This window comes from Miscanthus floridulus, chromosome 18 (assembly GCF_019320115.1).
Source record: "Miscanthus floridulus cultivar M001 chromosome 18, ASM1932011v1, whole genome shotgun sequence".
NCBI lineage: Eukaryota > Viridiplantae > Streptophyta > Magnoliopsida > Poales > Poaceae > Miscanthus > Miscanthus floridulus.
In genome coordinates, this window is record NC_089597.1 from 389381 (window position 1) to 402350 (window position 12970).

Consider the following 12970-nt stretch of genomic DNA (forward strand, 5'->3'; position numbering starts at 1 on the left):
AGCAAGGTTTTGTAGGTAATCGAAATCGACAGCACCAATATCATCTAATGGCAAGTTCAAATCGAACCCTGTCCAAAAAAAGAAGAAAGAAAATGAGAAACGTTACCACACGTTCTTGCTTTGAATATAAAACAAAAAAACCAAACAAACTGAGTAGTACATTACCATTTATGGTGTCGTCCTTCAATATTGGCTCATTGAGATCGACGTCGCCGTCATCTTCTTCCAAACGAACGTTCAAATCAAATGGATTAGCCATTGCATTTGAGAAGGAGTGCAGAAGGAAAGAGTGGAGCACGACAAGCATGGGAGTGGTACAGTGGAGAACGAGGCGTTTTAAATGAAGCAGCAGCCAGAGCAGTCGAAGCGTCCGGAGACCGGCCAGATTAGCGCCAAATTAGAATGCTTGGAGCGCGGACAGAAAAATTACGTGGCCACGCACAAACCCGAGCGCGAACGGCGCAAAAACAAGCACCAACGCTGCCCAAACGCGCCAAAACAACACCAAACGCGCTCCCACCCGCACCAGTGCCACGCCCCACCCAAACCCATGCAACGCCCCACCCAAACCCATGCAAAATGAAGGCACGGGCAAAAAAAAATACGTCCACGGAGTTTCAACCTCGAGACCTCGGGACTCCAGGCTCGCCCACACCGCACTAACCAGATGAGCCAGAAAACTTTCTTGTATGGATAGCGCTCGCAACAGTATTTAATAGGGGCATATAGAGAAAACTATACCCTAATTAATGACTCCTTGGTAAGCACAATCATGTTCTAAACGTCAGGTTTTTTGGGATGGAGGGAGTAGATTATATAGAGTATGTCGCCCCGCAAAGAATAATAGTCCCCGCACACAACCACCAGAAACTACAAATCGACACGACGGGGAAGAGCTTCTTGGGACTGTTAGGTTTGCCCCAATCGGTGGGCTACAGGTCTACATTGGAGCCACGGAGATCCTCCTCCTCACCTTTTGCGTACTGGAGCTTCTGGGTGACACGAAACACAGAAAAATTCAATGGATTGGTCCTTGAAATTCAGGACTGAAAATATGCACCTTGTTGTTTTCATAGTTCCATGGTTGTTCAAGCAGAATGGCCAAACAGAAATCCACCCAAAATGTCCCAACATGCTCACATAGACATCAATCGAGCAGACAGCAGAGCATGGTCATGGGTACTTGGCGCCGTCGGGCCCGCTCTCGAGCGGCGCATACGTGGTGAGGACGAGGCAGCAGAGGAGGGCGACGGAGACGACGGCCAGGTACGGCGCCAGCCTCGTCAGCTTGCCGCCGACGCGCCGCGTGTCCGCGGCAGAAGCAGGGGCAGCGCGGCCACCTGCGCCGGCGGCATTACGCGCCTTTCGGGTGAAGGTGAAGCGGGCAAGAAGCACGGTGCCGATGACCGCGGCCACGCCGACGTGGGAGCCGCGTTGTATGTAGAGGCCACCGGACACGGCGAGGAGGAGGAGGAAGGCGGCGGCCCCGGTGAAGCTCGCCACCTGGGTCATGCTGGCGAAGCGCTCCATCCCCGTCCCCTGCGAGTGACCCTCCTCGCGGAAGACGCGGAGCAGAGGCCTGGCGCAGGGGAGGACGGCGGCGCCGGTGGCAAGGGCCGCGATGATGACGAGGCTCTTCATCTTCCTGGCGACGTCGGCAACAACAAGGCAGAGCAGGCCGAGGCCTCGGGCACCGGCTCCGGACGCGACGAGGAGGCACGCGGAGACGAGGAAGGCGACGCCGAGGGACACGACCAGGGTCACCTGCGCGAAGTGGTCCGTGCGCGGCGGCGGCGCGCGCGGTGCCCTGCGGACGAAGCGCGCCAGCAGCATAGCGCCGAGGGCCTGGGCGGTGACCACGGCCATGGCGAAGACGCAGATGGCGATGTCGGTTAGGGGGCTCCGCCGCCCCGCGATGTCGAGGAGGAGGCGGAGCGCGTCGGGGAACCCCAACGCCCCGGCGCCAAGAGCAAGGACGATGATCCTGGGAACGAGGCTCGCCGCCATGTGGATGTGGATGTGGATGTGGATGTGGATCACCCTCTCCTCTCCTCACTCCTCTGTCGTCTCGAGTCTCGACTTCCTTCCCGCGCTGCCGTGACTGTGTGAGCAGCGAGAGCTTTATAGGAAACGGCGAAAGGGGATTGACAGGTTGAGTGCGCCATGGTGTCGACTGGAACACGTTGATGAGACTCCAAAGGTCGCGGGAGTTGGCAGGGCACAAGGCTACAACCTACAAGCAGAGTGGTGAGCTTCATGGCTTGAATCACGCACGTGGTCGCGGGCTCGCTCAGACGCACTAGGACAGTAGGACGTGGCAAGTGCTGAATCACGCACGTGGCAAGTGCTGAATTTCGCTCTAGAAGGCCTTTGCTTTGAATATCATCTAGACGTTGGACTCCACGTGCGTGATCCCAATTCTCAAGTGGGCATTTGGCCCTGTTCTGTTGGAACCGGATAAGGGGGACGCCAGGGTGCCAATGCCGTGAATGAGTCGCCCCGTCATTTGTACCTCGTGCGTGCTACAGTGGCTCACTCCATTGGTGTTGAGCTTCTTCTCTCCGTCACGCAAATCTGCAATCAGATCGGCCGGCGACCAGCTGCAGTTGCAGCGCATCTGGTCTGAATTCTGAAACCAACGTGCCCCTTGGTACGATCGGAACGATTGCCTCGTGTGGACAGCTGAAACAGACATGGTCAACGGGGTGGGGCTACCTTTTGTCGGGTGGGTTAAGCCGTCAAGGGACACAGTTTTTGTACGAGCAGCAGAGACGTCAGCGCTGACCACAACTTCAGTTTTCTTGATTGTGGAACGACCTGCTGCATTTCGCAGGCTTGACGCATCGGTTGCTGCATGAAGGCACCGTGGTATGAACATGATGATATTTGTTCCTTTTTCATTTCCATTGGCCTGGCCCCCACCTCTTCTTGCGATCGTGCCGGCTCGCAATATTTTTTTTCCCGTCGCGCATATCCACAAGGACCACAAACATGACGTCTGACGATCGGGTTGTTTAAGGATCCAGAAATCAGAATCCACCGTGAGATCTCAAAAGAATCTGAGTTCCCTGTTCGGCTGGTATTAAAACTGGCTAAAACTAATTTGTTGTGAGAGAAAAATATTGTAAATTCTTGCTGATAAGTTGACTGATAAGTTCAAACGATTTGAAAAGGATCTACTAGTACGTTTTGTGTGCTTGTTTAAGGACTACGTTTTGTGGGGTAGTAGCGGTACGTAGCACACCGCATTTTGAACTGTTCTTTTCAGGAGAAAAAAAAAACAATCACATCTTCCATTCTCAGTGATGAGTGATAAATCTATAAAAGCTGCAGATGCCTCGCTTTTTACCCTTTTAAAACGTACTACTAGTACTCTACTAGAAGGCTAGAAGAAGGTTTCTGGTGACCTACCAGAAGTGGATTTTTTTTATTTTAACACTTTTTAAAACTAATTTTAAATATAACACTGTCTGTTTTTTATTTTTAAATTAACACTTTTGGCCGCGCCTATTGCCATGGCGCGGCGAAACGTCTATGTCGCGTCATGCATGGTGGCGCGGCGGGAGGCTGATGTGGCGAAGACCGGGAGCGCTGACCGATGACGTGGCCGGAGCTGCCGCGCCACGGCGCATGGCGCAACAACCTTTGTCACAGAGAGACGGATGGTGCATGCTGCTTTTGCGCAGACATGCATGAAAAGAAATTAAGAATGTTATCGCTTAACCACATATGCTTATATATTATATATATTCATCCACAGGACATCATGATTCTTGAAGGAAGGAGCTCATGGTCTGGTGGGTCCCAACGTATAGTGTTCCAAAAGGGCCAGGTCAATAACTCCTCTCCTCCTCTGCGTCGTGCCGTGCGCAGCTGCCGCACGACAGCAGCACCATCTGCGGCCTCAGATTTGACGGCTCCTTTGGTTGTTTGTGGCGTGGATGGACTCCTCACTCCTGCTACTCTAGAAAATTCATGATCCTTTATTTATTTACAGTATGTCAGACAAGCTTCGCGTTTCAGTACACGTAGAGTATTCTGTATAGTAATATGTATATATACGTATGGAATTAAAGAACAGTATAGTTCGTTTGTTCACTCAGAATTAAAGAGCGGCTTCAGTAATAAAAAAAACAGAATTAAGGTCTTGGTTGTCAGAGCTCCCGCTCTAGAAAATTTATAGAGTTCTTAAAAATTATGTGGGGATTTACATGATTTATTTCATTTTAGTTTAAATTAAATACAAATAGTTAAACTACATTAGTTTACTTTACAAATTTCAGATCTAGCATAAACCACTCTTCGAGCCGGAGGTGCGCCAAACGGGTTTCAAAGACCGAGTTTGGACTGCAACTGGAGCTCTGTGAAGCCTCGTGTGTGTGGTGCAGAGACTACACTATGTAGTGTCAAATCACCTAGCCTCTACTCATGTATGTATATATAAGAGCAGATTACATTTCATTGAAATCATATTTTACATCTTCAGTTTAGGTGTAAGTTCTATATTCAATCAGTGTAAATTGATTATTCTTAAATGAGAATGATCAGAATTACTTGAATATTTATGTAACTGTTTTTTGGCTTTTTTATTTTCTGTATATTTTATTTGGTTTTTCCTTGAAATTTTTTAATTTGGCTTTCATAGAAATAATCTGGCTAATTATTTTGTTTTATTTGGTTTTGCTTTGAAATCTTTTAATTTGGCTTTCATATAAATAATCTAGGTAATTTTTTATTTTATATGTTCTATCTTAACCCTGTGGTTATAAAATGTGAGTGTTTCGTGGCCTTAAAACACGCACCAGCTAGGACTACTACTACCCAGTTGAGTCAAGTCTATTCATGTTAAAGGACTAATGTCCTATAGATGAGATGACTATTCTAGCAAGGTGCAAACGTGCAGCCCCCAGTGTATGGATGTGCATGGTCTAGATAAATTTAGTAAAGAAATCTTGATTAATTTATATAACTAGCATGAATCAACAACCCTAGTTCTTGACGACATCACTATTAATAGTAAAAGATGACGTGTATAAAGAAAAGGGTAACTAATCAGGTAAGTGATATTTAATAGAGTAATATTAATTGTCTTATGCATAGTATATATAACGTGAATGGTGCCTAACTAACGTAGTTCTTGTCATCTGGTGTTGAGTAGTAGTAAACCAAAGAGTAGAACATGTCACATCCCTTGTTTGCTTGAACGGCTATATCTCTGTATGCATGAACAGTAGTGCAGCATGAACAACTACCTATATGTGCATAAACAGCTACCTATATGTGCATGAATAACTAGTTGAGCCTAGGGTGACAGGCTAGTATGAGAGCTACAAGTACCGGTAGGTGGGACATTACCTGCTCCTATCAGTCGTCCGGCTTTCACTTCAGCAAGCCCCAAGAACGAGTACACTATTAGCCAGATTATTTCTATGAAAGCAAAATTAAAAAATTTCAAAGAAAAACCAAATAAAATATACAGAAAATAAAAAAGTCAAAAAAACGGCCAGATAAATATTCAAGTAATTCTCATCATTCTCATTTAAGAATAATCAATTTACACCAGTTGAATATAGAACTTACACCTAAATTGAAGATGTAAAATATGGTTCGATGAAATGTTATATACATATATGAGTAGGGGCTACGTGATTTGACACTACCTACTGTAATCTTCTTGAAACACTGTACGCTGGGACCGTAGGAGTGATGAGTCCATCCACGCCACAAACAGCCAAAGGAGACCGACGCCGCAGATGGTGCAGCTGCTGTGCGACAGCTGCGCACGGCACGTCGCAGAGGAGGAGCGGAGTTATTGACATGGCCTTCTTGTAACACTGTACGTTGAGACCCACCAGACCATGAATTCCTTTCTTTAAGAATCGTGAATATATATAATATACAAGCACACGTGGTTAAGTGATAACATTCTTAATTTCTTTTCGTGCCTGTCTGCGCAAAAGTAACACCCGTCTCTCCGTGTCAAAGGTTGCCGCGCCATGCATCGTGACGCGGCAGTGCCGCGCCCAGATCCGCGGCGTGGCAGCCCCGGCCACGTCACTGGTCAGCGCTCCCGGTCTTCGCCACGTCAGCCTCCCGCCGCGCCACCATTCATGGCGCGGCACAGGCGTTTCGCCGCGCTATGGCAATAGCGCGCGACCAAAAGTGTTAGATTTGGAAATAAAAAACAGACAGCGTTAGATTTAAAATTAGTTAAAAAAGTGTTAAAATTAAAAAAAAAAATCCCAGATTTGCTAGCAGAAGGCACAGGGAATGGAGAGCCAACGTACCGCCCGAGGCCCATCCATTCAGATTCAGGAATCAGGACCAAACATCACCCCTGAAATCACCATTCCAGTAAGGGGCTCCGGCCCAACTGTTTCCTAAAAAAACACAAAGCCATAAAAGGGTATGCGCGTGCATGTGCCACTCCATTTGATTGAATAGGAACGACATCTCACCATTGAATCCCCGGTGCTGGTGGTCCTGGTTGATGACGATCGTGTGCAGCAGGTACACCAGCAACTTCCTCAGCGTACGGCAAACACAAGTTTTGTCCTGCCTGCCGGCTACTCGAACGTGCACGAGGGGGGAGAGTCATCAAACTGATGCTTAATTTGATTGAGTTCGTTTCTGTTCTGAATCACTATGAAGCTCGTAGTTAATCTCGGTTGGATGAAAATATCATCCACGAAAGACATTAGCCAAACAAAAAATCACGGTCGTGCCGTGTGATACGTTTTTCGTTAAGAGGAAGTAGAATGGTTTACACAAACAGCAACGGTGATCAGCGATTACCGAAAAGAAACCCCTCCCAAGTCCCTCCTCTCGCGTGGCGTTCATAAAAAGAGTTACATTTTTACGGCTCACGCAACAAAGCAGCATGTAGCCCCGCAAAAAAAAAAAAAAAAAAAAACAAAGCAGCATGTAGAAAACAACCAAAATCATAATAGGAGCTGGATGAGCGACTTCAACCTACTGAAACCGGACATGATCCACAAACTGTACATGCCTCCATCTATACAATCATGATGTATAAACTGTACATTAGGAACCAAAGACATTAGCAACCAAAATCATGTTTTGTGTGTGTGTGTGGTTCCTTTGATGGCTTGGGAAGCCAGGTCACAGATCCAATCGTGAACGACTAGCCTGGCTTGGGAAGCGAACCATCTGGTCGCCATGGAATCAGCGTGCACACCCCCTACCTGGCGCGCCACTGTCGACGAGACATAGTCGGCAGTCTACCGAGGGGTATGCCCACGGTAGTAGATGAATCAATTGAGGTGCGTGTGATGGGAGCTAGACGGTGACACAGAACGCAGAGACAGCGATTTAGACAGGTTTAGGCCATCAACTTGACGTAATACCCTGCGTCCTGTGTCTTTGGTGGATTGTATTATGTGATGATGTTCTAATCGAGGGGGTCGCTACCCGCCTTATATAGCTCGGGGGTAGGGTTACAGGCCGGTTGTATCTATCCTGATCGGTTACATGATATGTGTTTACAAGGAATACGATATCTAGCATATCCGATCAGATCTTCCTTCGTCATCAAGGATGCTTCACACAGTCTTGCGGCGCACGCTGACCTGTGTCGTGCCTCGCGCGGTTTGATCTCGTGGGCTGGGCCTCCCCTGACGGCTCGGCCTATGTACAACCCTGTGGGGATCGGGTTATACCCCCCCCCTCCAAACAGGGTGAAGCAGACATGGTTCGGGTTTCGTCAAAGGGGTGGGGCTCCAAATCACTAGTTGACGTGCGTGCGCTGAGCGCACGGACGCGTGGCACACAGGGGAGTGGGGACGGAGTGAGGCGCGGTAAGGGGAGGGGCACATGTTGTTTGTCAGATCTGTTCTTTTGGTATTTACAAACGGTATGCAAAACTTTAAAATATGGTAACTTTCTTGTTAAGCATCTATTTTTAATTTTGTTTGCACCATTACATTCATTATGATGAGATCTATAAAAGTAGATCCATGTTGGATATATTTCGAAACAATTTTCATGACGGTAAAGTTTTGCGTCTAGGAGTATACAGTTTCAAATGTTGTAGTACAAAGTTTCAAAACTTGGAGTGTAAAGTTTCAAAATACAAAGTTCCAATTTAGGTGTATAAAGTTCATAGCATGTCAGTACAAAGTTTAAAATGAGCTAGTATAAAGTTTCTGAAATAGTGTAAAGTTTTAAAATCCCAAAGTTTTAAACCTAGTGATACAAAGTTTATAATGTGATAGTTCAAAGTTTTGAACCTAGCAGTATAAAGTTTATAATGTGATAGTTAAAAGTTTATAAATTCTAGGTGTAAAGTTTTGAACATATCAGTACAAAGTTTGTAATACGATAGTTCAAAGTTTATAAATTCTGAGTGTAAAGTTTTGAACCTAGCAGTATAAAGTTTGTAGCGTGATAGTTCAAAGTTTATAAATTATGAGTCTAAAGTTTTAGGTGCACAGACAAAAAAAAGGTTACAGCGGAGTTAACCCTTCTCGATTTTTCTACTCTGCATGATAATGTTGTTTCGCAGTGGCTAAATGGCTGCATGCAAAATTCATTCGCAGTGGCTAAGTGGCTAAATGGCTGAATTAATTTTGTTTCGCAGTGGTTTAAGTCACGCGCGCCAGGTAAGGGCGTCGGGTAGGTCAAGCCGTCAAGGGACACAGAATCTGCGCGCGATCTGGGCAGGCCCGGTGACGAGGAGAACGGACTTTTTGTACGAGCAGCAGCGGAATCATCAGCACCGACCACAACTATCGTCATAACAATAATAAAGCCATTTTACAACATATGGGTATGAAGTTCGATTCTAAAACTTATAGCAATATAAGACGATCGCTGAAAATTTCTCTGATCCGCAAATTATCTAGGTAAACACGCAACAAGTTATAAGTTTCGTTGCACGTTGATACCCACTTTTCAATGAACATTCCTTACCATATTTGTATTTGGTCGAGTACAAATTGGGAGAGTATAACATATACGACGGATGTACGTGCTAGCAAGCGTTTGCGCGAAAAAGCCACAGGCTCTTGCGATCGGAGCCGCCCTCCGCTACACGAGCGTAAGAAATAGCGTCACAGACTGACGCGGCTGCTGCATTTCGCAGGCTTGACCCATCATCATCGGATAAGCAGGGAAGGAAAAGGGCAAAAGGCGCCTTGTTTTATCAAAAAAGGAAAAGGCGCCTTCAAAAGATCACATGAGATTTTGATCTCGGCGATGGGGTCTGCCGAAAGGACAATGATGTTACTGACCCCCCGGAAAGTAGTACCTTTCACTTCGACAAATGGTGTGGATTAGGATTGAATATACATGCCCAAGAATGTTCGGTGCCATATTTTGCTTTTGCTTATGTTTTTTTTTTTTGGTGTGTGGTTCTTTTGATAAACGAACGGTAATCAAAGGAGCTGAAAAATTCTCGAGGTTGTGGTTGTGGATCAGATCAGATCAGACGACGATTGAACTAATAAGTTAGGACAAGAAGACTAGGAGAAGCAAAGGCTAGCATGAGTGGCCAAGGCGACATGTGTGAGTGTGACTAGTGACTAGTGACTAGTGCCTTTGTCTCCACACAAAGCCGGAGGCACGAGGCACAGGAAGTCACGGTGGTCAAAGAAACAGGCCTCCGCCCTCCGTGGAGCATGGTACCAGGTGCGTGCGTGTTGGCCGTCGTGGTCAGGATGCCACTGCCGCAGAATGCGTCGCTGCATGAAGGCATCATGGTATTTGTTCCTTTTTTTTTCCCCTTGTGCTGCGTCTTTTCATTTGCACTGGGCCCTCCTCACCTCGTCTTGGTTCTTGCGATCGTGCCTTCTGCTGCTCTTGGCCTCTTGTGCGTGCGATCGATCGCAATATTTTATACTGTAATTTTTTTCCGTCACGCATATCCACAAGGATCACAAGCTGAATGGACGATGGCACGATGCCGACCGACGACCGGGCGCTGCCTGTCCTGTCGCGGTTGAAATGTTGGGCCTGTTTAGTTTCCTCTTAAAATGTCAAATTTTTCAAGATTTCTCATCACATCGAATCTTTGGACGCATGCATGAAGCATTAAATATAAATAAAAAATAAAACTAATTACACAGTTTAGACGAAATCCACGAGACGAATCTTTTAAGCCTAATTAGACTATGATTGGACACTAATTGCCAAATAACAACGAAAACGCTACAATAGCGTTTTGCCAAATTTTTCGGCAACCAAACTGGCCCTTGGATTTGCCTTGCGTGTGCTTTCCAACAGCCTCCATATGCTCAGAAAAGGGTTGTAGGCCTAGGCACTCAGAAATCAGAATCTACTGCGAGATCTGAGCCTGAGAGAGGTGGATGTGGCCATGTGGGGGAAGGGACTATTGTATGCACTTTTCGGTGACGTATATGCTTCTTTTTTGAACTCATCTCGCATTCTCGGTGACTGACGACGTACTGATGAATCCATGAAAGCTAGCTGCAGATGCCTTTGCTCTTTTTTTCCCCTAAAACGTAGCAGAAGCTTTTCTGGTAGAGTGGTAGGTCGACTGGTAATTGACATCCGTAATTGCGTACTATAGCATCACATGGTACTAGCTGAACGCGGAAATGGAGAGCCAAGGTACCACCACTACCGCCCGACGCTCATCCATTCAGGCTGATAAATGGTAGAGCCTGGAAGTAACGACGCGGTCAAAGAAACAAGCTAGCCTCCGATCGATCCATGGAGCACGGCGTGTTGGCCGCGTGGTCAGGAACTCGATCAGGATGCCACTGCCGCTGAATGGTAGAACGAGCCGCTGCATGAATTAAGGCATCATGGTATGAATATGATGATATTTGTTCATTTTTCCTTTGTGCTACCTCTGGCCATTTCCACTGGCCCTCAGAAATTAAATCAGAATTTACCGCGAGATGTGAACAGCATCAGAGAGGACAGGACAGCCTGAATGAGATCGATGTGGCCACGTGGGGGAACGGACAATTGGAGTAGTATGCAGTCTTCGACTTTTGTAAGCTTGTTTAAGGAAGTGGAGTGCTGAGTGCACCGTCCGAGCTGTTCGGCGGATGGTTTTTGCGGCTGATAAGATGGTTGATGTTATTTTATTATGAGAGAAAAACACGGTGCCATGACTGATAAGTTCAAGCGGCATTTTAAACTGTTCTTTCAAGCATAAATCACATCTTCCATTCTTGGTGACGAGTGATGACTGATGAATCCAGGGAAGCTGCAGATACCTTGCTTAATTTGTTTCCACTTTTAAAACGTAGTATAGTAGAAGTTTTCTTACATAGGTCGAGTGGCAATTGCTATGCGTACAGGTATAGCATCACGTGGAAGTGCTAGCTGAACGCACAGGGAATGGAGAGACAACGTACCTCCCGACGCCCATCCATTCATGACCAAATATCCCCTCTGAAATCACCATTGTATTCAAGCTGGTAATGCTATATATGCCTCACCAAAAACAGGGGCTCTTTAGATCCTTTTATTTTGGAGTAAATTAGAATCTACTTAATGAAACTTATATCACGCTCTTCATCTCGCTTGCCTGCAGTACATAGAAATGCACCATGTAAGTATCTCCATGCATGGCTAACAATACTATATGCAAATATATTCCACATACAACTATATTAGCATAATTAAGCTATACCTAAATTATAATTATTAAAATAAATTTAATTCTAAGGATCAAAACGGAGCTAATAAACAGAACTCTAGACCCCTACCGAGTCACCGAGACACATAAAGCCATTCTAGTAGGGGTCTCCAGCCCAACTGTTTCCTCAAAAAAAAAATATAAAGCCATAAAAGGGTATGCGCGTGCATGTGCCGCTCCATTCGATTTAATGGGACAACATCTCAGCATTGAGTCCCTGGTCATGGTGGTCATGGGCGACTCATGGCTGATGATCAACTTTCTCGGCGTACGGCAAACACAAGTTTTGTCCTTGGCTCCTTGCCGGCTAGTCGAACGTGCACGAGGGGGGGTCAGTGGGATTGGATATCCCTGATACGCGTAGGATGTAGGAGTAGGACCACTGGACAAGCAAGAGAGAGCAGCATCCATCCATACACATGGGATGCTTCATGCTTGGCCTTTCATGGTTAGCAAAGCAAAACCATAAAAAAAGGTATATATATATACATAACTTTCTGATAGGCACTGGCAGTATGAAGCAGCCTGATTTGCCATTTCGTTCGGAGCGTGAGAGTCGCTGTGCATGATACACCTTTTTTTTAAAAAAAAATCCTTGCCCAACAATCATTCCTCACTATATTCGCCCATGGAGACATGGAGCCACCAAACTGTTGCTTAATTTGATTGAGTTCGTTTCTGTTTTGAATCACTATGCAGTTCGTAGTTAGTCTCGGTCGGATGAAATATCATCCACGAAAGACATTAGCAATGACCTCAAAAAAAGAAAGACATTAGCAATGACCTCAAAAAAAAAATGACCTCAAACAAAAGACATTAGCAAAGCAAATTCACCGTCCATAAACTGTACAATCTCACCCCATCTATACACAAACACCTCGTGAATTTTCACTACTAATGAAGTCATGATGCTGACTTGCTGAGAATACATGCCTCGAATTCAGTTCTACCGTTCCGACATGCCTCGAATACCGTTACTAGAAACCTGTTGCTGCACTGCACACTGCACAGCCGCCTGCGACACGGGCATCATTGTTTCAAGCAGAGTTTGCGTGCTCCCCGCCGTCCGACTCGCTCCCGGACTGGGAGTGCGCGTACGGCATAGCGAGGAGGCCGTCCCCTCCGGCGGCATTACGCACCCTGCGGGAGAAGCGGACGACAAGCGCTGTGCCAGCGACCGTGGAGATTGCGACGCCGACGGGCACGTAGACGTTGGTGATCGAGCTCCGGCAGGGGAAGACGGGGAAGATGCGCTGTGCGTCGAGGTTGAGGCCACCGGACGCGGCGGAAGAGACGGCGGCGAGGAGCAGAGCGATGAAGAGGAAGCACCCCGTCTGC

The 12970-nt window shown here is 46.5% G+C and overlaps 1 protein-coding gene across 1 annotated transcript; it reads right to left on the bottom strand.

Moving 5' to 3' along the window:
- Positions 1-1077: 1077 nt before the first annotated feature.
- Positions 1078-2079, bottom strand: LOC136519457 (uncharacterized). The gene has a single exon (XM_066512859.1). The coding sequence runs from the start codon at positions 2005-2007 to the stop codon at positions 1174-1176; it is 834 nt and encodes a 277-aa protein (XP_066368956.1). The 5' UTR covers positions 2008-2079; the 3' UTR covers positions 1078-1173.
- Positions 2080-12970: the final 10891 nt, after the last annotated feature.

Excerpts from the sequence above, each read along its gene's own strand:
- LOC136519457 (XM_066512859.1), bottom strand. The coding sequence starts at position 2,007 with ATGGCGGCGAGCCTCGTTCCCAGGATCATCGTCCTTGCTCTTGGCGCC.